Genomic DNA, 23,473 nt, shown 5'->3' with positions numbered 1-23,473 from the left:
GAGGAGATTTATTTCCTGCATTCAAGGAGACAAGGGAGGGTCCAGGTGTCCTTCTGGCACCAGCTGCTGGTCAAGTAATCAAGGTGCCATTGTGGGATATTTGGGGGTAGCTTGTCTTGGATCCCAATACCATCTATTCCCGACTTTGACATGTCCCATGATAGTGGGACACTGAACTAGGTTACAAGACCTGGGTTTGATTTCTGGTTTTGTAATTAGTTAGTTGCTTCATGGATGGGCTCTGTGTTGGGGCACCCCTTTAACAGCCAGGCTGTTTCTAACTCTGCCTAACCCTTTACTTTCTGCTTGAGTTTTTAGGTCATCCAATAGTAAAAGTTTAGGATCTTAGCAATGTTCTGAGCACACATGCCCTGTCTTGGGCATGAGTGTGGCTTTCTAAATTCACCAGTACATGTGACTGCATTTACATGCCCTCATTTGCTGAAGAAGCCCTCTCCCTGTCTTTCCCTCACTGTCTCTAAGCAGTCTCTTGCATGTCTTAACCTTACTCCTTCCTTAGTGCCTGCAGGTTTTCCTGATCACCTTACATTACTTTCAATCAATGCCCACCATCTGTATCTATTTCCTCCTGAAACAGCAATACTCAGAAAATGCCTAAGGACTGTTGTAAGAATCAAATATGGGAATGTGTAAGACAATCACAAAGGAAATGTTTTTTAAGGAATTATGTTACTTGATTTGCAAGCCACATCACAGTTATATCCAAAGGACTTTATTTATTTATTGAGGTAACATTGGTTGGTAACATTACAGAAGTTTTAGATGTACAACATTCCAGGCATTCCCAAACTACAGCCCGCGGGCCGCATGCGGCCCCCTGAGGCCATTTATCCAGCCCCCTGCCGCACTTCGGAAGGGGCATCTCTTTCACTGGTGGTCAGTGAGAGGAGCATTGTATGTGGCGGCCCTCCAACGGCCTGAGGGACAGTGAACTGGCCCCCTGTGTAAAAAGTTTGGGGACCCCTGCCTGTATACAGTATGCGCGCTCACTACCAATAGTCTAGTGTCCATCCATCCCATTTTGACCCCCTTGGCCCATTTTGCCCACCCACACCCTCTTTCTTCTCTGGTAATCATCATTATATTGTCTGTATTTAGGAGTTTTTGTTTTGCTTTGTTTATTCATTTTTTTTTTTTTTTTTTTTGCTTTATATTCCACATGGGAGTGAAATCATATGGTTTTTATCCTTTTCCATCCGACTTATTTCACTTAGCAGAATACCATTAAGATCCATCCATGTTGTCACACATGGCAGTATTTTATACTTTTTTTTTTGGAATTAGTAGCATTCCATTGTACATAATATCACATCTTCTTTATCCAATCATCCGTCAATGAACACTTAGGTTGTTCCATAGTTGGCTATTATAAATAATGCTGCAGTGAACATAGGGACGCATATATCTTTTCAAGTTAGTGTTTTCAAGTTCTTTGGATAAATACCCAGAAGAGGAATTGCTGGATCATGTGGTAGTTCTATTCTTAATTTTTTGAGGATGCAACCCTACCAACAGTGCACAGAGTTCATTTTCTTCACATCTATTCCACACACTTTGTCTTGTTGATAACAGCTATTCTAACAGGTATAAGGTAGTCTATCACTGTGGTTTTAATTTGCAGTCACCTAATAAGTGACATAAACATCTTTTCATGTGCCTGTTGGCATCTGTATGTCTTCCTTAGTAAAATGTCTACTCAGATCCTATTTTTTAATCAGGTTTTTGTTGTTGTAGACTTGTATGAGTTCTTTATATATTCTGGATATTGGCCCCTTCTTGGAAATATCACTTGCAAATATGTTGTAACATTTGTCTTTTGTCTTGTTGATACTTTTTCTTTGCTGTGTAGATTTTCAGCTTGATGTAGTCCCATTTGTTTTTTTTTTTCCCCTTGCTTTGGAGTCAAATTCATAAAAAATATCACCAAGACAGAAGGATTTTTAAAATGGTGAGCAAAAAAGTTTAACTCTACATATGTTTTTCTTGATCTTCATTTCTACTTACAAAAATGTAACTTTTATCACTGTAGGTGTAGAATAAATTTTTCTTCTTCCCTTCCAGGCTCTTTGGCTGGTCTAATTACTTGATGTAAGAAATTAACAAGAGAAAAATAAACTTGAGTTGGCATATAGGAAAGCCTTATAAAACATGAATCAAAGAGGTGAACAGAACAGGAAGTTTCATTATCTTTTAGACAATGAAACAGTACATTTGTGAAGAGTTGACAAGCAGAGGGGTTTGGGCTTGGGGAAGCAAATGAAGAATTAACCGGATTTATACAGCTTTTTCAGCTCTCAAGTCCCTGTCTCTGGTGGCAAGGGTGCCTTCTACCCTCCTGGTACAGGCAGGGTACCTTTCAAATGGGACCTTTTCACCCACTTTCAGGGGGCCAATGGAGGGACAGTGTCCTTCTTGTACTGCTGTTTCTCAAGTATCTTTAATTCAAAATAAATGCCAACATGGCATATTTTGGGGTGACATATCCTGAACTGCTATATCATCAGCCTGCACAGTTTTCTAGCATCAATAAGAGAAAAATACTAGTTTTATTTCAACATTTTATTGAATTTTATTTATTACACAATTTACTGAAAACATTTAAAACAACAGTGAGACAAAAACAACTTAAAAAAACCCAAACACACAGACAAAACACCTCTTCTAGATGAGGTAATATTGTATGAGTCATTGTCAAGTCACAAATTTTTATTAATCTGTTATACAACTTGGTACTGTATCAGTGATACTCAATGACTCAAAAAAAAAAAAAAAAGACATTGCATCACATGAGAGAGAGCAATCTGTACAACTGTTCGGAAAAGAAGAGAAAGCAGAAATGCCAAAGTTAAGAATTACTCAAATTCTAGTGCAACGTGAACTGTTACCATGAAGATTTTCTCTGCTTCTGTATTATTGAAAATAATTAATTCAAACCTGCCTACCCTCTCAAGAGCTGGCAGTCTTTTATGTTAATAAGCAAACTGCGGGCAAATATCTCAGTTCAAAAAAAAAACCAGTATCAAAGCAGCATGTTTTGTTATATTTTTTGAGCAGATGTATGAATACACAAAGAAGTGTTGAAGCACTTGTGCCCAAACAGTCAAGTGAATTTTGTGCACTTACAACAAAGCCAGGGCTAAAGACATCTCTGGGTGAGCTGGAACATGATCAAGGCTTCTTCCTTTTCCAGTTTTGTTTCTGAAAACACTGGGCAGGTGTCAACTCCCCTGAGCCACAGCCACTTTAGCCACTTTGAAATTGGCCAGTTTTTACTATTTCATATTTATAACACCTAGTATGGGAAGTTTAGACTTGACTAAATTTTATAAATTTAGGAATTATTTTTCACAGGCCCATAAAAAGGGTGTCGCAAGGTAAGGAGATTTATAAACAGATTTAGCAAATCAATTCAAAAATTCATTTACCAAATTAAGTTAATATTTACCACGTGCTTCAGTGTTTAATTCAATCGCTTTGACTATCTGACTCAAATTAAGAAACTGTACAATGTAAGGCAAGCATATCCCATTTCAGTTCCATAGCCAAAATCAATTATGTAGAAGGACGACCAGACCCGTGGAACGTTTTACTGGAATCTTATTCTAATACTATTAATCATACTAAATTAAAAAATATTATTCTGAGTATTATCACAGCAAGAAATATAGTGCAGAGCTATTTGCTTTTGGCACCTACACGCTAAAGAAGTGATTTTAAAAAGGAAAAGAGCATGTTCAATGTTTATTTCATTTAATACTCTCTAAATTCATTTAAGCATATTTGGTCAACATTTAAGTGCTTGAATTTTAAAGATTTTTATATTTCAATTAATTTGGAATGGCAGTAAAAAAAATTGAGATGTTGCTTCCAACATCTCAATTTTAGTGTTTCTGTGAATTTGCATTCTTTTTCCAGAGACAGAAAATAAGACCAACCTTACTTGTGTGTGGTTCAGGTTATCAGTCCTATAATGATTCCAGAATAAAACATTTATGTAACTAAACCTTCATGCTAATTTTCATCAAATAATCTTGAAACACCTAATTTTTAGCTAGGTAAAAGATCCTATAGTTTTTCATTAGTAAATACTTGATTCCATGCAGATTCTGTGTCAGATATTTTCTGAAACTCGCAATTTTCAGAAGTTTATTCTTGTCTTAAACCATCTTTGATTATAATAAAAATGAAAGGGGTTTTTTTTGTTGTTTTTTTAAGGAAGTTCGACATATAAACACCCAAAAATTTACTTAGCAGTTCAAAAGCAATGACTACAATTTAAATGTCACAGGTTGGCCAAAATTAAACTATAATCTGAAGGGGTAAACATAAAATACAGCACATGATAGTGGTGCTTAATTTTATTTTTCCCCTCAGTGAAACTTTAAAAAGGAAAACTTAAGTGTTTAGTAATTAAAAAAAAAAAAGCCCACAAACATATAACACAAGATAGTAGAGAGAGTTGCTAAATATATTTTCACACTTTTTGTATACTGTTTTTGGCTTCAACACTATTAATCACAAAGGTAACCATTTCCCTGATATTTAGCAAGTAAAATAAATCTGTAAGCATTCTAGGCTGGGAAACATCAGTGCAGTCACTGCACGTCAGTGTACTAAATGGTTCATAGTAAAACTGTGACCACTCACATGACGAAATGAAACTTTAAAATGTTTAATGATGGATCAGTTAAATATGTATCATTTTACTATAGTAAGAGCTTCACCCATTTAGCAACATACAGATTTTTTTTATTAAACTGATTGACAGTATTTTTGCTTATTATTTGCTGAAATTTACTTCTTTTCCTCAACCATAAAAAGCAAGGATGGACTTTAACGTTTGTATTTTTTTTCCCCGGTTTTTAAAGAACAGGCAATAAGGATAAACCTGTTTTTCCCTTTATGGGGAAAGTCTGGAGTATTAAATTATAAATAGAAACTGGAAGGAAATAAAACTGAAGACATTACTTTATGATGACTATACAGAAGGCAAGAGGCACCCATTCCCAGGTGAATTTTAATCATGTCTGAACTAAGACAAGTCATTCAGAAACAAAAGATAAGTGACATTCTTTTAGTACACAATTACTAAATTTGAAACAGTAATAGTGGTCATGATTATTTTATTTTCTATCTCTGTGAAGAATGGCTCTAAAAACAGCCTGATGATTCACATAACTAGGTAAGCATATCAAGCTTTATAAACATATGACGAATATTAAGTTGCCAGCACTGAAATGTTGTGTTTGGATCTACACCAGTATGCTGTTTGCCTGAAATCTTTGGGTACCTTGGCTTTTAATATTTTATTTTCATATTCAAGCAGAAAGTGAGTAACCTCATTTTATACAATAAGCTGATCTCAGAGTAGATTTGTTGAAATGAAGGATATTCTAAGTTTTTTTGTGTGTATATAAATGGCTTTATATAATAAATATGCAGCCATTAAAAAGTTATATAGGAACAATACCATTTAAAACTTCAACTCCTGATTACAGATTGCCAAATCTAATCCTTCTTTCTTGTCATTATCATTGGTGACATAATTTATTTGTTTAAAGGTAAACTCGGGCCTCTGGATATTATGTACTATATTAAGGATGACATACCAATATCAATTAAGATGGTGAAATAAACATATAATAAACTTTAAGTCAGATGGAAAAAACTCAGTTTTGTGAAATTTTGTTTTGTGTTTGCTGACAAATTTTTTGCTTTTGTCCAAGATCATTTTTAGTTTCGTATGAGTGCCACACTAGCTAGAATTTAATTCATAAATATTATTTTTATTGAGGTTTTAAATTTGGAATACTTTTGATCCAAAATAGATACCTATTCCTTAAAAAAAAAAAAGTCAATACAATCAGCATGGGCTTTTTCTACCATTTTCACTTTCTACTCCAGTTCCCCCCAAAGTATTCACTTTTATTCCTCACACACAATTTCATAACAAAGTGTCCAGATTATGTCTTTTAGACTAATCAGGAACTTAAACCTCAAACGCTGTTTTGAAGAAGTGTAGAGTAAATAATTTTGGTAATCTGTAGAACAGCTGCATGCAGTGTGTACTGTATTATAACGGCACCAAACCCTTTATAAAAACCCAGCATTCCTTCCTCCTGCTTTATGGTATTGATACAGTCTCTCATTCCCTCATATTGTGTATTAATTGGAAGCACTTCATAGCCAAGGTCTGTATTGTCAATTATTGTGCGTGTTCCTTGAATGTGAAGGCGGTGCAAAACTGTCTCCAAGGGGTAAAGTATAACATCAGAGCAAAGACTGGCAGCAAAGTTAGCAATAAGTTCTGGGAAATAAGCATCCAACATACTCTGCACCGGGCTAGTGCTCTCAGTTGGGTGGCTATCATAAGTCTTTCTCTTCAGAATTAGCAGGACAAACTTCTGAACGATGGAGCTGATGACATAATGGAGAACCCCATGCAGCACCGTGGGGAAGACCAAGGACAGAAGAGGAAGCAGTCGTTTGCTGTGCGGCACTCCCAGGCCGATCACTCTGCCAATGCCTTCTTTAACACATTCCAAAATCCCAGCATTATCTCGAATTATCTCGCTCTGAAATAAAAACGAAGAAATGAGCGTGAGGTAACATTTGCTTATTTTACCATAAAAAGGCCCTTTTTTAGCTCCCTTTTAAATTCTAACTTAATGACTAAAGAGGTAAAACATCAATAGTTTCAGACTTCAAATATTATCTAGGTATTAGATTCTTTTTTCAAATGAAATTTCATAACACAGACGGCAGTGCAGGTAGGAGCTATTTTTATAGGAAAAAGGAAACGGGAAAGGGGATGTGGGGACAGGGTCACATCTGGTTTCCCCACCCTCAGTAGAACTCATTTTAAAAAGGAGTAAATACACAACACCTACAGAGGCAATAGTCTTACAAATAGGTCTAAACTCTGCCTCCACCATGTGTTATGGGCCATTGACTATTTAACCTCTCGTAAGTCAGTTTCCCATTCTATGAAAATGGAACTAGTACCACCTACCTTTTATGCATGGAGTTGCTGGGAATATTAAATGAAAAAAGTCCTGTAAGCCAGAAGGCACTTAATAAATGGTCATTATCATCTACAATGTCTCTGCCTTTGTATTTATTTATTTATTTTAAAAAGTTTTTTTCCTAGTTAGAAACATTTTCTTTAAATATGCCAAATAAAACCCGTATTTTCAAACCATAGGATGTTAATACATTCAACACAAATTTATATTATCTTACTGCTGTGAGTTTACAGAGTAGTAATCCAGATCCATTTTGATTAGATGGTTGAAATACCCTTCTCCCAGGTTACATTTTACAAACACCACAAATCTCTTATAATAATATAAAGCAGTGGTAGTCAACCTGGTCCCTACCACCGCCCACTAGCGGATGTTCCAGCTTTCGCGGTGGGCAGTAGTGGAGCAAGCAAAGTATAAATAGAAGATAGATTTAACTATAGTAAGTTGTCTTATAAAGATTTATTCTGCCAAACTTAGCAAAAATCCAACATAAAGTACTTGGTAAGTAAATATTATTATATGCTTTAACTTGCTGTAACTCTGCTTTATAAATTTTATAAAGTAAAGTTACTTCCCTACTTTATAAATCACCATTACTGTGGAACTGGTGGGCGGTTAGAAAATTTTACTACTAACAGAGATACAAAAGTGGGCAGTAGGTATAAAAAGGTTGACTACCCCTGATATAAATGAAATCACTTTTCCCTAAAAAAGTGAACTTGAGAATGAGAACTCCAGTGTACTCTTTCAGGATCTCCCTTTTCATAATTTGAAGGATACCTATAACAAAGTTTGTGATACAGATCAGAGTCACAGACAGACAAAGAAGAACAGCCAGTGTCCAATTTGGCTACAGCAACCACTGAAGAAAAGAATACACAAAATGAAGTTAAAAAGGCAGTCAGGGGCCATAGTGTGCCACTGAGTAGACTGGCTTTTAGTTAGATGAAAAATAGCTGGTTGGTTTTAAGCAGAAGTGAAGATATAATTTATGTGTTTTTTCCTTTTAATTGACTTGACTGGGGTGACCCTGTAATATATGTTAACACTGGCTGTTGTGCAGAGAACAAGAGCAGAAGCTGAGAAACCAGTTTTAAAAATAGTCATCGCATAATCCAGACAAGAGATGATGGCAGACCAGATTAGCAGAGAGGACCGAAAGTGCTTTTATCTTAAACCGCAGACAATAAGAATTACTGGTGGACTGGATTCGGGGTGTGGAGGAGAGTCCAGGATGACCCAAGGCTCCTGTTCAGAGACAGTGCACCTGCAATGCTCTGACTGAGAGGGAAACGTGGAGGGGCTGCACCCTGAGGGAGAGAGCAAGAGTTCAGAGATGGTAAGTCTCAGGTGCAGACCTGGAGTTTGCAATCTAGACTGTAAGAAAAAGCTCCAAGCTGGACATATATATATATATAAGTTTTCAGTGAATAGAATTGTTTTTAAACTACGAGACTAAAATCAGCTCACCTAACCTAGTCCATTTCCCTAGTCTATTTCTCCGACCCTTTCCCACTCCAGTCTTTAAGGTTTTTTTTAAATTGAATTTACTGAGGTGACACTGTAATAAAATTGTATAGGTTTTGGGTGTACAATTCTATAATACATCATCTCTACACTGTATTATGTGTTTACTACCCCAAGTCAAGTCTCCTTCCATCACCTTTTACTCTCTTCTACCTCCTCCCACCCTCTTTCCCTCTGGTAATCACTATACTGTTTGTGTTGATGAGTTTCTTTCTTTGCTTAATCCCTTCACATTTTCACCCAGCTCCCGACCTCACACCTTGTCTGACAGCTGTCAGTTTGCTCTGAGTCTCTTTTTATCTTGTTTGTTAGTTTATTTTGTTCATTAGATTCCATATATGAGTGAAATCATATGATACTTGCCTTTTTTTGACTGGCTTATTTCACTTAGCATAATACCATTCAGGTCTATCCATTCTGTCCCAAAAGGTGAGATTTCCTTCTTTTGTTTTATGGCCATGTAGTATTCCATTGTAGAAATGTACCACAGTTTTTTATCCACTCATCTACTGATAGATACTTGGGCTGCTTTCAAATTTTGGCTGTTGTAAATAACACCATAATGAACATAAGGGTACATATATTCTTTCAAATTATTGTTTCTAGTTTCTTTGGATACATTCCCACAAGTGGGCGTGCTGGTCTGGTGTATGTTTTTTTTTCCCTGAAGTGAGAAGCGGGGAGGCAGAGCAGATTCCTGTATGTGCCTGACTGGGATCAACCTGGCATGTCCACTAGGGGGTGATGCTCTGCCCATCAAGGGCATTGCTCCATTGCAATAAGAGCCATTCTAGCGCCTGAGACGGAGGCCATGGAGCCATCCTCAGTGCCCGGGCCAACTTTTGCTCCTGTGGAGCCTTGGCTGTGGGAGGGGAAGAGAGAGAGAAAGAGAGAGAGAGAGAGAGGAGAGGGGGAAGGGTGGAGAATCAAATGGGCACTTCTCCTATGTGCCCTGGCTGGGAATTGAACCCAGGACTTTCATATACTGGGCCAACGCTCTACCACTGAGCCAACCAGCCAGGGCTGGTATATTTTTAATATAGCAGTCACAGAGATTCTAATAAAGAAATGCTAGATGGCTTCACTCTGGTTCAAATCCACCAAGGACTTTCCATTTCCCTCAAAGTAAAGGCTAAATTATTATAGTGACCTAAAATGTCCAAATGACTTCTCCCCCTCTTACCTCTCAGAACTCTCTCCTCCTGTTCTTCTCCTTACTTAGTGAGCTTCAACTATATTGGCCTCCTTTCTATTTCTCAAACACATGAGATACAATTGCAACTCAGGGCCTTTGCACTTGCTTTCTTTGCTTAGCATGTTCTTCTCCCAAATAGTTATGTAGTTCTTATGCTCAGATGTTTACTCAAATGTCACCTTCTTCAGTGAGGCCTTTCCTGATAAAAAAAAAAGTAGCTGTTCCTCCCAACTCATTACAGATCTTATTTAATTGCCTTGTTTTATTTTTGTTCTCTTTAGTACTCAGCACCACCTCGTATACTTTATATTCATTTTGTTTATGTTTATCTTCGCCACAGAAATGTAAGTGCTATGAAGCCAGACTAATTTTGCCTGTTTTGTTGGCTGCTATATCCCCAAGTTCTACAATGGTGCCCAATACAGGTTGGTACTCAGGAACTACTTAATGTTAAAAAAAGTAAGCTGTTAAAAACCTTGATTGGCCCTGGCCGGTTGGCTCAGCAGTAAGAGCGTCGGCCTAGCGTGCGGAGAACCCGGGTTTGATTCCCGGCCAGGACACACAGGAGAAGCGCCCATTTGCTTCTCCACCCCTCTGCCGCGCTTTCCTCTCTGTCTCTCTCTTCTCCTCCTGCAGCCAAGGCTCCATTGGAGCAAAGATGGCCCGGGCGCTGGGCATGGCTCTGTGGCCTCTGCCTCAGGTGCTAGAGTGGCTCTGGTCGCAACATGGCAACGCCCAGGATGGGCAGAGCGTCGCCCCCTGGTGGGCAGAGCGTTGCCCCTAGAGGGTGTGCTGGGTGGATCCCAGTTGGGTGCATGCGGGAGTCTGTCTGACTGTCTCTCCCTGTTTCCAGCTTCAGAAAAATGGGAAAAAAAAACAAAAAAAACACCTTGATTGTACTATACTGAAAAGTCTGGAACTGATTTTGGGAAATACGAGTCATTATGGATCCTTAATCAGCAAAAGGATACAAGAATTGCAGCTGAAGAACATGAATCATACACGAATATGTAAAACAAACTATAAAATGCAGGGACTGGAACAAGGATTGTTCATGAAGACAACAGATCACTAGGAAGTTCATATTTAAGGGATCCAAGAGACGTTTTCAGTATGAATGTGTATTTTTCAAAGGAAAGAATGTTTTCAAGGAATTCCCAAGAAGGTCAAAAAACCAAGAAATGTGAAGTCGGAATCAAGAAGCTAACATAATGAGCTGAGTATGAGCAAAGGGATCTGAATGGTCACTATCAGCGAAGAGAAACAGACACACTGCAGACACCTGCTGCAGTTAGAATGAAGAAGGCGTAATGACTGACTGGGTACGAAGAATAAAAAATATATATAAGTCAAGACAGTCCTAAAAACAAGAACTAAAGTTTTCAGTCTTTAGGGTGCAGATTAACAACAGTACCATTAATAGAAAAGGAAAAGAGGCTGAAAAGGAAGCTAATTTTCAGGGGGGTAAGACAAGACTGTTCTCCAGGATGGTGAACATGGGATAAAAGCAGAGTGTTCAAGATTGAGCCCTGGAGTAGCAGGTGGTAAAGTGGTCACTAAAAGAGGAAAGTGTGCAACAGAAGAAACCTAAGACAGAAAAAAAATTTTCTAGAAAGTCAGAAAAAGGAAATTAAAATGAGGCAATTAGCAGGTAGAACATGAAGCAGGAAAAAGAGAGGGTGTATATTGGGTTAATAAACATACATACAGTGAGCTGGAAACCTTACATAAATAAGTCATTTAATGTTTATAACTCAGTTATTACAATGTTCCCATTTTACTTAAGACTAGAAAAGTTAAGATGTTTCAAGTCACAGATCCAAACAGAAATGTGATTCTGATATGGGTCTGTCTATAGTTAAAACTTGTTTCCTCCCAATACAACAAGCTGCTTAATTGTTTTTTTTCTTAAATAATCACCTTCCTGCTATTTTTTCCTTACCTATATAAGGATATCTCATACAGTAATAATTGTAAGTTGCAGTCCTATACAAAGGTTATATCATTTATTTAACATATTAACAAGCAAAAGGAGAGAAAAATTGCATTTTGGTAGCAAGATGTTAACTCCAGTTAACTGAAGTTAATTCTAAAAAATACAAAAGTGAAAAATCAATGATGGGGTCAGAAAAGTAATTAAGTGGGAAAGAGTAATTAGAAGAGGAAAGACTGTCTGACCTGTGGTGGTGCAGTGGATAAAGAGTAGATCTGGAATGCTGAGGTCACAGGTTCAAAACCCTGGGCTTGCCTGGTCAAGGCACATACAAGAAGTAACTACTATGAGTTTATGCTTCCTGCTTCTCCCTATTCTTTCTCTTTCTCCTCTCTCTAAAAGTCAATAAATAAAATTAAAAAAAAAAAAAAAAGAGGAAAGGCTGATCCAGTGAGGTTTTTATAGAGAGAAGGAACTCATAACATACCGAAGACAAAAAAATATGGTAAACAATCAGATGTTCGGATGTTGAAGATAGGAGATAGGTGACACACAGTTGGATTTTGTGTACAGGTGAAGTTAAACTATCTTCAGCTTATAGTTTTAGATGTAGGAATGGTATGGTGAGAAAATATATTAATTTGATATACTTAAAGCGCCACCATGTGGTTAAAACAGTAAAACAATTTAAAACACTAGCAGGAGATTGCTTTAGCTTTTTTAGCACTTAACTCACCATAGCATCAACTCTTCCTTAAAAGGCACATTTGAGACGAATGCTGTTAGTAAACTATACTGCAGGCTACCAGTGTTAGGATGATTGTCTATCATGTTTTATGCTTGTTTAATTTACTGTCTTAGGATAAAACATAACCATTTTGAGTTGTGTTTAAGGGTCTTAAAAAGTTGGCAGAAACCCTATAAATTCTTTGCATTCAGAACAAGTTACAGGCTAGGTTCTGAGATATCTGAATGAAGAGTATAGCTGTCCATGGAAGGGCTACAAGAATTAAAACTAAAAGTGTGAAGTAAGCTCGCAAAAAATACACTTATCAGAGATGTGCTAGTATGTAACGTTTGATATATGCGTATCTGCAAACTAAAAATTTAAAAAGATACTGTTTTAAATTTTGTTTTAAAATCAGACATAAGTAATATATTTAGTATTCCAAAAAATATTTTTAAGTAAAAAATGACTATAAAAAGTAGCTTACCTGGACCGTTTCGATTAGACTCGCTGAATAAAAAGGCATTGCCGCCATGTAAGTCAGGCTGTCAAAGGGAAAGGGAACTTAATCAGTGCACTGAAACATGATGCTGACACCAAATGCTTTAATAGTCACCTTAATACATCAACATAATTTATAGTCAAGACTGAATGATATTTTTCAGGTTTTCAACTATTAATACCTGTATCCTAAAGATACTTCAGAGACCTGTAAATAAGATCTTTATTCATTAGATAAAAATTAAGTATTAATAATAGTATAGAGACAGCCTGCAAAGAAGATAAGATTTTATTTTAAACCAGGATAAAAGGTAGGCTCGTTTATGATTCATTGTTCGGACACTGACCTGTTCAGAGCTAATGTAGTCTCTAACTCTATTTAACATCTAGGATGAGGGGTCCATTGCATTGCTGCCTTCTTAGTGATATCTGAACAAGGATACTGTTCTGCTCCTGTCTTATATCATCTTTATCTAGTCCCAGATTTCCCAACCAGCAGAGCTAAGCCAGTCTTCAATGGTAAGTGAAGTCCCCTTTTATTATTAAAAAACAATATTGTACAGCTTTGCAAAGTTGTTTCCTACCACTAATATTTGGACAGAGTAATATTACAACTTTGCAAGCCTGCAAAATATAGTTATTTAAAATAGTATCAAGGCGGGACTTACCTAACCCTATGGGCCAGGTCCTGGCAAGTAGTGGTTTTCAAGGTGAATGGAACATCACTAAGTAATAATGTGCTGGAATGCCCCACAGAGGGAGCCAGCAAGCTGGGGGTTTCCAATTCACAATCTTCAAAAAAAAATTAAAAAGTGAAGAGTAAAATTCTAATCTACAAAAACGGTCAGTGTTGTAAAATCACTAAGTGTCTTCAGCATTATGTTTTAATGACCCTAAGATTTTGAGGAGTTTGCTCATCACAATACAAATAAATTTGCACCTCTGATTAATAATAATACAATAATAATTATTTTCCTGTTAATTTGAGTTTAAAAAGTTGAAGACCTTTGCTAACTTCCTAAGACCACACACAAAAAATTAGGCAGTGATTTCAGCCTTTCAAATTAGAAAGATTTATTTTAAAGATAATACATATTTCAGAATTTAATTCCTAAACTCTAGATTACTTATGTTTTGAAGTTCTAGTCCCACAAATATTTCATTGCTCTAATTCCCTTCAGTGTAGTGAGATTTAATAATTTTTTCTCAATTCTAGCACTATAAAAATTAAGGGAAATTTTTGATATAAAAAATATTTTGATACTTACGATTTCAGTAGAAGGTGTTCTCCTATTTGTTTAGGATTCCATTTATGTGAAACTTCCCTAAAAAAATAAAAATAAATTTAAGTAAAATGAAAGCCATGTTATTTAAAATATCTTGAATTAGCCCAAGTTTCAAAAAGGTAATCAAGTTTTAATTTAAAAAACTATCTTCTAATGGTGAACATTTTCCTTTCCAGGACACACGTCCAACAACTAGTGGTTTGAGAGAAAAACAGATGTACAAGGTATTTTCATATGTACTGACAGAAGAGGCTGACAAAGGAGGAAATTACAATTAGTTACAAAATTAAAAACGAGAAATTAAAAGAGGTATACAAGTGATAGGCTGATGAAAAAGAAAGTATGGGAAACAAAGAATTGGATAAGGGAGGAAAAATAGCTTTCAAAAATGTAAGAATGGGAATCAGAAAACAAAACAAAATGAAGGCACTGTGGTGCAGAATGATGTCAGCAGTGAAACAGGGTTCTTAATCCTGGCCACTAGGCCTGAAGCCTGCACTCCCTCTCATCTCATTTGATTCAAGAAGGAACCCTGTGAACAGCACAGCAGGCACCACTGTACTTGTTTAATTTATGAGAAAGATGAGGGTGAAAAAGATCACAGGGTCATGTTCAAAGGTGAGAGCAAAATGCCACGGTCTATTTAGGTTACCTCTGAAAATCAGGAAAGAGAAGTAAGAGAGGCAAGCTGAAAGAATAAAAAGGAAAAAACTGTATAAAGAGGAAAGTCAAAACAGAGAAAAGAATAGGGAGGGCAAAGAGGAAGTCAATAAGGCAGATGAAAGCGATGGGAGGTAGCAGGGGAATGGACGGGCATGGGGGGCAGAGGAGGAAGGGAAGGTGGCAGGGGGAGGGACGGGCATGGGGGGCAGAGGAGGAAGGGAAGGTGGCAGGGGGATGGACGGGCATGGGGGGCAGAGGAGGAAGGGAAGGTGGCAGGGGGAGGGACGGGCATGGGGGGCAGAGGCAGAGGAGGAAGGGAAGGTAGGCAGGGGGAGGGACGGGCATGGGAGGCAGAGGCGGAGGAGGAAGGGAAGGTAGCAGGGGGAGGGACGGGCACGGGGGGCAGAGGAGGAAGGGAAGGTGGCAGGGGGATGGATAGGCATGGGGGGCAGAGGCGGAGGAGGAAGGGAAGGTAGGCAGGGGGAGGGACGGGCATGGGAGGCAGAGGCAGAGGAGGAAGGGAAGGTAGGCAGGGGGAGGGACGGGCATGGGAGGCAGAGGCGGAGGAGGAAGGGAAGGTAGCAGGGGGAGGGACGGGCATGGGGGTAGAGGCAGAGGAGGAAGGGAGGTGTCCAGGACGGAGGAGACCAGCTGCTCCGGTTCCCTGGATGAAACTGGCACCCACTGCACCATAGCCTCAGCAGGAAACTGAGGAAAACATTTTCTACCTCAAATAACTGAATATAACAAACACAAGGAGATAAAGGAACAAATATATTTTATATTAGAAAGGCAAAGAAGATTAATAACTAATAATGTAAGTGCTCTAAAAACAAACTCAGTCAATTATAACATGGGCAGTATGTGAACTCTTCTACATTTTCCTAAGAGATCAACCCTGTGTGATTTATAAGACTTTAGAGAACCTTCTGGGTTGCATTCTGATTAACAATAGGATACCACAGGCCTGAACAACCACAGAAAAACAGAGCTGGAATGACATTCAACGATTAAGATGAAAATGCATAAATAAATTAATTAATTAATAAGGCCTCTCAACTTACTGGCAGTAACTTTATGATTATAAAACAAAATATACGATGTGGTCTGCCAATTATTTGAGCACTGCTATTACTCTTTTCATAGCTGTAGAAAGTATTACCAAGGGTTACTATGACATTAATACTAAGCCTGAAATTGTTATTAACATTATGGGCAGATGGGTCTGTGACCTGTTTCTGAAAGGACAGGGCCACCTCCCCTTCAAATACAAAGCTAATTACTACTGCCACTTATTAAAATCATTAAGATTAAAGAGAGAAAAATAAAATTTAGAATCAAATATAAAAACAAATTTAAGATTTTCTTCTTGTACCCGTACTCTACTCCTAAACTGGTTAAAACTTACTGCCAGAGTAACACACTTAAATAGTATAGAAATCTACTTGTGATTAAACTTTTATATTTCATTATTAGATACCAAAACATGTGTAAATACATTTAACTCACTATTTTTAAAAGCAAAAATTGCCCTTCAAACAAGCAACAAAATTGAGAGGAGTGACTTGCTTTTTTCTCCAAATAGTTTTCCATTTGATAGATGAATATACATACTTAATGCATAATCAATACACAAAAGCAATAGAATTTTAAAATAACTCCATACTTAAGCAATCTCACCTACTCAAATAGCTTCCCTCTTAAAACAGCCTTCACTCAACCCGACTCACATCTCTCCCCTTCCGGCTTCCTTCCAGCTCCTGTCACAACCAACTTTCTAAACCTGCTACTTCCTGTCCGAACCTCCCACTCACCTCTGAACCCACTCCAACTGATTTCCACCCAATAATTTTAACAGAAACAGCTCTTGCCAAGGCTCCCGTGACCTCCATGTCACTAAATCCAGCTGACACGTTTATAGTCTGTACCATTTTGTTCTCTCAGCAGCTGCCAGCTGCTAGCCTCCCTCATTCAAGCACTGCCTGCCCTGGCCCCTGCTATCCCATCCTCTCCCGGGTTTTCTCAGCACTGCCTGCCCTGGTCCCCGCTATCCCACCCTCTCCTGGGTTTTCTCAGCACTGCCTGCCCTGGCCCCCACTATCCCACCCTCTCCCGGGTTTTCTCAGCACTGCCTGCCCTGGCCCCTGCTATCCCACCCTCCCCTGGGTTTTCTCAGCACTGCCTGCCCTGGCCCCCGCTATCCCACCCTCTCCCGGGTTTTCTCAGCACTGCCTGCCCTGGCCCCTGCTATCCCACCCTCTCCCGGGTTTTCTCAGCACTGCCTGTCCTGGCCCCCACTATCCCACCCTCTCCCGGGTTTTCTCAGCACTGCCTGCCCTGGCCCCCGCTATCCCATCCTCCCCCGGGTTTTCTCCTCTCTCCTGGTCTCTCCTTTGACTTCTGGCAGGAGCCTTTATCTTAACCAGCCACCGATGCTGGAGATCCGAGAGGCACAAACCATCTTTTTTTTCTTACTTTATATGTGATACTCCTTCCCTACGTGATCTCATCCAAGATGATGGGTTTGAAACCTCCCGAACCTATTCTCCTCAGTTTGGAGCTTCTCTGTGTGTCAACTTTATTGTATGTCATCTGTCTAATGACAGCTCTACCTGGATATAGCAAAGCACCTTTGCCCTTGTCCAAATCAAACTTGTGATCTTTTCTACTCTTAGGCTCGTTTAGTGTCAGGATTTTGCTTACCTTGGTTCAGTCATCAATTCAAATGGAGACTGCAGCCAAAAAATAAAGAGAAGGTTGAGAGTTGGAAGGGCAGCGATGGAAGAATTAAAAATGATCAAGAGCAAAGATGTGTCATTAGAGACCAAGGCTAAGATCATCCACACTCTCATATTCCTAATTACTATGTACGGCTGTGAAAGCTGAACAGTGAAGAAGGCTGATAGAAAATAAATGATGATTCATTTGAAATACAGTGTTAAAGGAGAGCTCTACAGAGACCCTGGACCCTGAACAAGTAGGTCGTACAGTAACTTAAGCCTGAAATATTGCTGGAGACAAAAATGAAAAAAACTAAAGCTGTCCTACTTCAGACACATCCTGGGAAGGCAGAGCTCTCTGGAAAAGACAATAATGCTGGGAAAAATAAAAGCAGCAGAAAAAGAAGACCAAACATGAGATGGATGGACTCCATAACGGAAGCCATAAGCATGTGCAGTGTACAGGAGCTGAGCAGGGCAGATGAGGACAGGGCACTGTGGACATCACTCACTCACAGGGTCGCCAGGAACGGGAGATGACTCAAGGGCGTGGCCCGTAACGTGCACACACACTTAGGAACTGTTTATCAGGAAGGAGGAATTCTACTGAACTGGAAAAAGAGTTTATTGTATTTAAAATAAAATGTGTTTAAAGTCAGTGAATTCAAAGAAGTCATTAGAAAAAGGCAATGTGAGAGGAAGATTGTGAGATGTTTGTGCTGGCCAACTACAAATGTGAGCTGAGTCAACCTAAGCTGTAGTTCAACCAAATCGTTCCTGTGGAAGACATCTACACAGATAGCCATGGTTATGGGTGCGCCTTAGGTTAATGAGGAGAAATGCCACTTGAAAGGGAGTAAAGGGTTCTTTAGGGTTGAGCAACACATAGTCTAACTCAGTGATTTTCAACCTCTTTATACCTGGGGACTGGTGAAAATAGGATTATTTTGGGAACTGTTAGGCAGAAATCACCCTGAGCATAAGCAAATTTGACTACGACTATTGTTGTATAATCTTCAGACAGTATCAGTGTGGTTAACTCTTGCATAGACTGGCATGAAATTTCTGGTGGAGTAACCCTGCAGACTGGCGGTTCAAAAACACTGGTCTAAGTCTACCCGGGAAGGTTTGGAAAGTATCTGGGAGGGGTCTGAGCAGATAAAGAGAAATCACAGATGATGATCCCGAGTTACATACACTTTTTAAAAATGTAACAATATTAAAAAACTAAATATTGGTGAATCCATACTGTCTCACCTGTTGTACCTAGTGATCACTGTGCAATTAAGGAAGCTTAGTTTAGGAGACCCCAGAGCTCATCCTCCTCACGTGGTAACTTCTGGGACTGCTTTGCTGCCTGTGGGCTATGATTTTGCTTTCCCCTGAGAAACGTCAACCCTGCCCAAAGAAGTTAGAATTAAGGAAAGAAAAATGTTTACACTGAACTTCAGAGAATGGATTTTATTTTATATCCAGCTACATAAGCCAAAGTCCTAGAAGTTATCTTTAAAACATCTATCACCTACCATCCCTAATCCATCACCAAATTCCATCAATTTTACCTAAACAGATTTCAAAACTATGCACTCACATCCACCCATCTAGAAAGGCACCACCCAGGTCGCAGCTACCCTGGCTCTGACCTACTTCGGCACTCCCACACTGCTCTCCATGACGGTGTCTAAGCTCCAGCCATGTGAGCCTTCTTAGATACCTAAATTTTCCACGTTGCCCCGGCCGCACGACCTTTACACAAACTGGTCTGTGATTTTGAATCACCACCCCCTGAATTGCAGCTTATGTGTCATTTTATTAGAGACACTGTTCCTAACCCTTTAATACTCTCTCAGAACCATATTCTTTTCCTTCAGAGAACAAAACCCAATTAGTACTTATTTATTTACTAGTGGAATTATTTTACTTAATGTATGTCCTTTATACTAGATTCTAAGCTTCTCAGTCACAGGTATCTTTTATTTCTTCTCAACGTATACTTGATTTCTAGTACTGGGCCTAGAGCATAGAAGGTACTCAGGAAATATTAGCTAGGTAAATAAATTAATTAACGAGGACTTATTACAAAAATTATCCAGATAGAATACAACAAAACTAATCTTTCATGTTTTCTTTAATAAAATTCAAAATGACCAAGAGAAAATACAGACCTATACAATCTGACTGTGTGTGTCTACAGAATAAAATTAGATAAAATTTAACAAAATTCTGTGCCTTCCCATTCTCATTTCTTTTTTCCTTCCCCTTAACCTAAAATTAAAGTAACCATTTCACCTGTGTTTTTGTGAAATGTCATTACTTGCCTAAGGTCTTAGAACTAAAAAGTGGTATAGCCAGGACCAACAGTGTTCTGATTGCAAATACAGAATTCTTCACACTTTTCCATAAAGACATCTTTGAAACTCATTAAATTTTTATAGAATTTTGTGTTTCTGGGAGAACTTCAAGAATATTTGATTACAAGTACTAACTTTTCATTTTATCCTGTGATACAAAAGCAATAGAGTGGCCTGACCTGCAGTGGCACAGTGGATAGAGCATCGACCTGGGAAGCTGAGGTCCCAGTTTCAAAACCCTGAGGTCAATGGTAGGTGTGCCAGTTTGAGAATGGGATCATTGACATGATCCAGAGGTCGCTGGCTTGAACAAGGGGTCACTGGCTTGGCTTGAGCACCCCCCCACACCACCTCCATCAAGGCATGTATGAGGAGCAATCAATTAACTAAAGTGACACACTGCAAGTTGATGTTTCTCATCTCTCTCCTCCCATATTCTTTCCTTTCCTGTCTCTCTTTCTCAAAAACTCAAAGTTAAATAAATAAATAAAATACAAATAAAAATCAATAGGGTGGATAAAGTTAGCCAGCAGCAGGAATTCAGATTTTTAAAGTATGACTGAGGAAATTTTTAGCTGGCCAAATATTTTATTTGTAACATTTAGCAAAGCTGTGTTAAAAGAACTTGGAGACTATGAGGCCCTCTGAAAGCAAACACTGGCAAAAAGCTCGATGCCAGTCTCCTGTCTTTATGTTCTTCCCTATAAGGACTGAATCTCAAGATTAAGATGGTAGTTAGCTATACCTGCAACTACCTCACTTCTCTGTTGATCCAAAGAATTCACCCTGCCAGCAGCCAACTTTCAAAGTCTTTAATGCTATCCCTGGGATTTAATGCTGATACATAAAAATAACCGATTCCTGTCAAAGAGCACTTACACAACTGCATGTTTTCCAATACTATCTATTAAAATTCCCCTTTCATATGTTCCTTGTAAGGTTCCCTTTCTGTTACATGCAGTTGTGACTGTCCGAAATGCCTACAATTCTTATCATGCTTTTCTACATAGACCCTCATTCTTCTTCCACCTACTGACCGTGTACCCTGTTTCAGAAAGACGGGCACAGAAGTAATTTACCCAATTTCTCTACTCTCTCCCCCAAACGTATCTAACAATTCCAATGCACCTTTCTTGGCTTCGATGACACTACAGTCCTACAGTTTGTGAGCACGTCTTACTACTCCCCCTAGCTACCCCTCCTAGTACACACACACGGCACTCACATATGCACTCACACACTTCCCAGGATTCTGTGTTTGGTCCACTTCCTGTCATGTAGTCTACACCAGTGTTTTTCCACAGACCAGTCCACGAGAAAGTTCAGGCCAGTCCACAAATCAGTTAACCACTCTGCTGTTGTATGAAGATCATAGACCCAATGATCTTAGTCGAATTTACTTATGCTCAGGGTTATTTCTACCTTAGCGATATCTGAAATAATTCTATCTTCCCAATCCCCAAGTGTAAAAAGATTGAAAACCACTGGTCTACATACACTAACTCCTCAGGGGAATTCATCCACCCACATGTTTCAACTGCTACTTTTACGCCACTACATTCAAAGCTATGCCTCCAGCTTGAAATTTTCTCTAAGACTCTGACATGGTTCTAACCGCTTATTAAGGACATGATCCCTTTAGATGGCCTGCAGGAATCTCAGACATCATCAATTGAAGGTGAAATTCCTTATCCTCTTTACCTTCCCAACTTGCTGTTCTTCATGAATTCTTCAACTTGATTCCAATCTAGAAATCTGTCCCTGCTGACAATTTACTCTCCCAGATGCCCATTCCCAATCTATCACTAATTATAAATTACACATCAGCGATGTCTCTCCAGCTCATCCCCTTCTGTTCTATTCCATAGTTCAGACCCTTCTCAGACTAGCCTAGATTACTGCAATAGTTCTGCACAAGCTTCTGTCCATACCAGTCCTTTTTTTAACACTGCCACTTGAGTATACCCTTGATCAAATCACCCTTACAGTAGAAAGGAAAAAGAAAAACAAAACAACCACATTCGATTCCTAGTTCCACAGAAAAGAAAGCCTAAGTCCCTTACAAAGGCACTGTCATGCCTCCGCTAGCACTTCAGCCTCTTTTCCTGCTGTTCCACTGCATACATGCCCACTATTCTCAAACATAAGACACTTAGTACCCACACCTTCCAGCCTCCAGTGGGCATGCTGTCACCTCTACTCAGAATTCTCTCCTCTGCCAAGTCAATTCCTATTCATAATTCAAGATCTAGCTCAGCTCTTTTTTGAAATCCTTGACAATAAGTCTATGCAAAGTGCTCCTTGGGCTCTGAAATGGTTTTGTTTAATTATAGCACTAAACACGAAGTAGTGTAATTTGCTTACATGTATCTCCTTCACTAGACTGGCGACATGAAGAGCAGGAACTGCTCACATACTCATGTTTGTTCCTGACAGTTTTGCTGACACAGCAGTAGGAGCTGAAAGATGTATCTCAGTAGAGGCTACACCAGAAAGCATTTTCTTTATCACATACTAATTCAATAAGATATAATCAATTAAACTTATATTCTGTTTCTTCTCTTAGCTACTTCAGGCCAGTCAAGTTTTCAAATTCAAGGTATTTTTAGGAACGATCATATTCTGTCATATTTTTAATATGACATATATATTGAAAAAATACCAAAAAGGTACCTTGGTAAAGGTGTGAATTCACTGATAATTCCCTCTGCTCCAAGTGTGATTCCCTGGACAATAAATGTGCTTCCCATTCCTTTCCAAAGGGCCCTTGGTCCCTAAAATGAACAAAATGTATTGTTATTTCTGTTAATGCCTAAATAAGAAACACAAACAAAGGTCTTAATAAAACTTGATATAGAATGTTTATAGATAATTCCAATGAAGCATTATTCAAAATAACAGTAGTACCAAACTACAACTAACTTAATTTCTAACCTTATGTTAATATTTGTTGGATAGGTTACGTTTAGGTCAAGATAAACATTACAATTAATTAAACATCTCTAATAATAACTAAATAACCATAATATTTAATCAATTTTGGGAGGGGTGTAAATTCACTGATTTTTCAGTGATACCAAAAAGATGCCATCATCTTACATTAGTTTTCATACTAGACTTAGGATGGAATTATTATTGCTTTAATTATTACCAAGGCCAATGCCACTTAGCTTTAATAAAATCCAGACTAAGTATCACCTGAGTTTTGTTGATGCTGTACATAATATTGATGACTGTAAAAGGAGTGAGATGATAATGTCGAGCATGATAATTAACCTGTAAAAGAGAGATTTCATGATTATTTTGTCATTGTTTTGATAAGAAATTACAAGGACATGAAAGATATACTGTGGAGTCACAGCATAAACAGAAGTTCAATTCTAAAGTCAGCATAAATTACACATAAGTAAAATAACTCTTGCAAGTGCTTTCAATAACTTACTTTTAAAAAGTATACATGGTTACATAAATATAACCCTGAAAATCAATATACAATATACACAGTAATATAGAATATATAATAA

The 23,473-nt window shown here is 38.4% G+C and overlaps 1 protein-coding gene across 1 annotated transcript in view; it reads right to left on the bottom strand.

Annotated features, from left to right (window-relative positions):
• Positions 1–2,565: 2,565 nt before the first annotated feature.
• The window catches only part of SLC25A46 (solute carrier family 25 member 46), a 28,338-nt gene continuing 7,430 nt past the window's right edge, over positions 2,566–23,473 (bottom strand). Inside the window, exons 4-8 of the mRNA XM_066273984.1 lie at positions 23,148–23,225; positions 22,623–22,723; positions 14,198–14,254; positions 12,916–12,973; positions 2,566–6,596 (exon numbers count right to left, since the gene is read on the bottom strand). Of these exons, the coding sequence (XP_066130081.1) occupies positions 6,018–6,596; positions 12,916–12,973; positions 14,198–14,254; positions 22,623–22,723; positions 23,148–23,225 (873 nt within the window). The 3' untranslated portion in view covers positions 2,566–6,017. The remainder of the gene's footprint in view (positions 6,597–12,915; positions 12,974–14,197; positions 14,255–22,622; positions 22,724–23,147; positions 23,226–23,473) is intronic.

This window comes from Saccopteryx bilineata, chromosome 4 (assembly GCF_036850765.1).
Source record: "Saccopteryx bilineata isolate mSacBil1 chromosome 4, mSacBil1_pri_phased_curated, whole genome shotgun sequence".
NCBI classification, from domain to species: domain Eukaryota; kingdom Metazoa; phylum Chordata; class Mammalia; order Chiroptera; family Emballonuridae; genus Saccopteryx; species Saccopteryx bilineata.
Note: the sequence above shows the minus strand (reverse complement) of the source record. Positions and strands in the feature narration are given on the sequence as shown.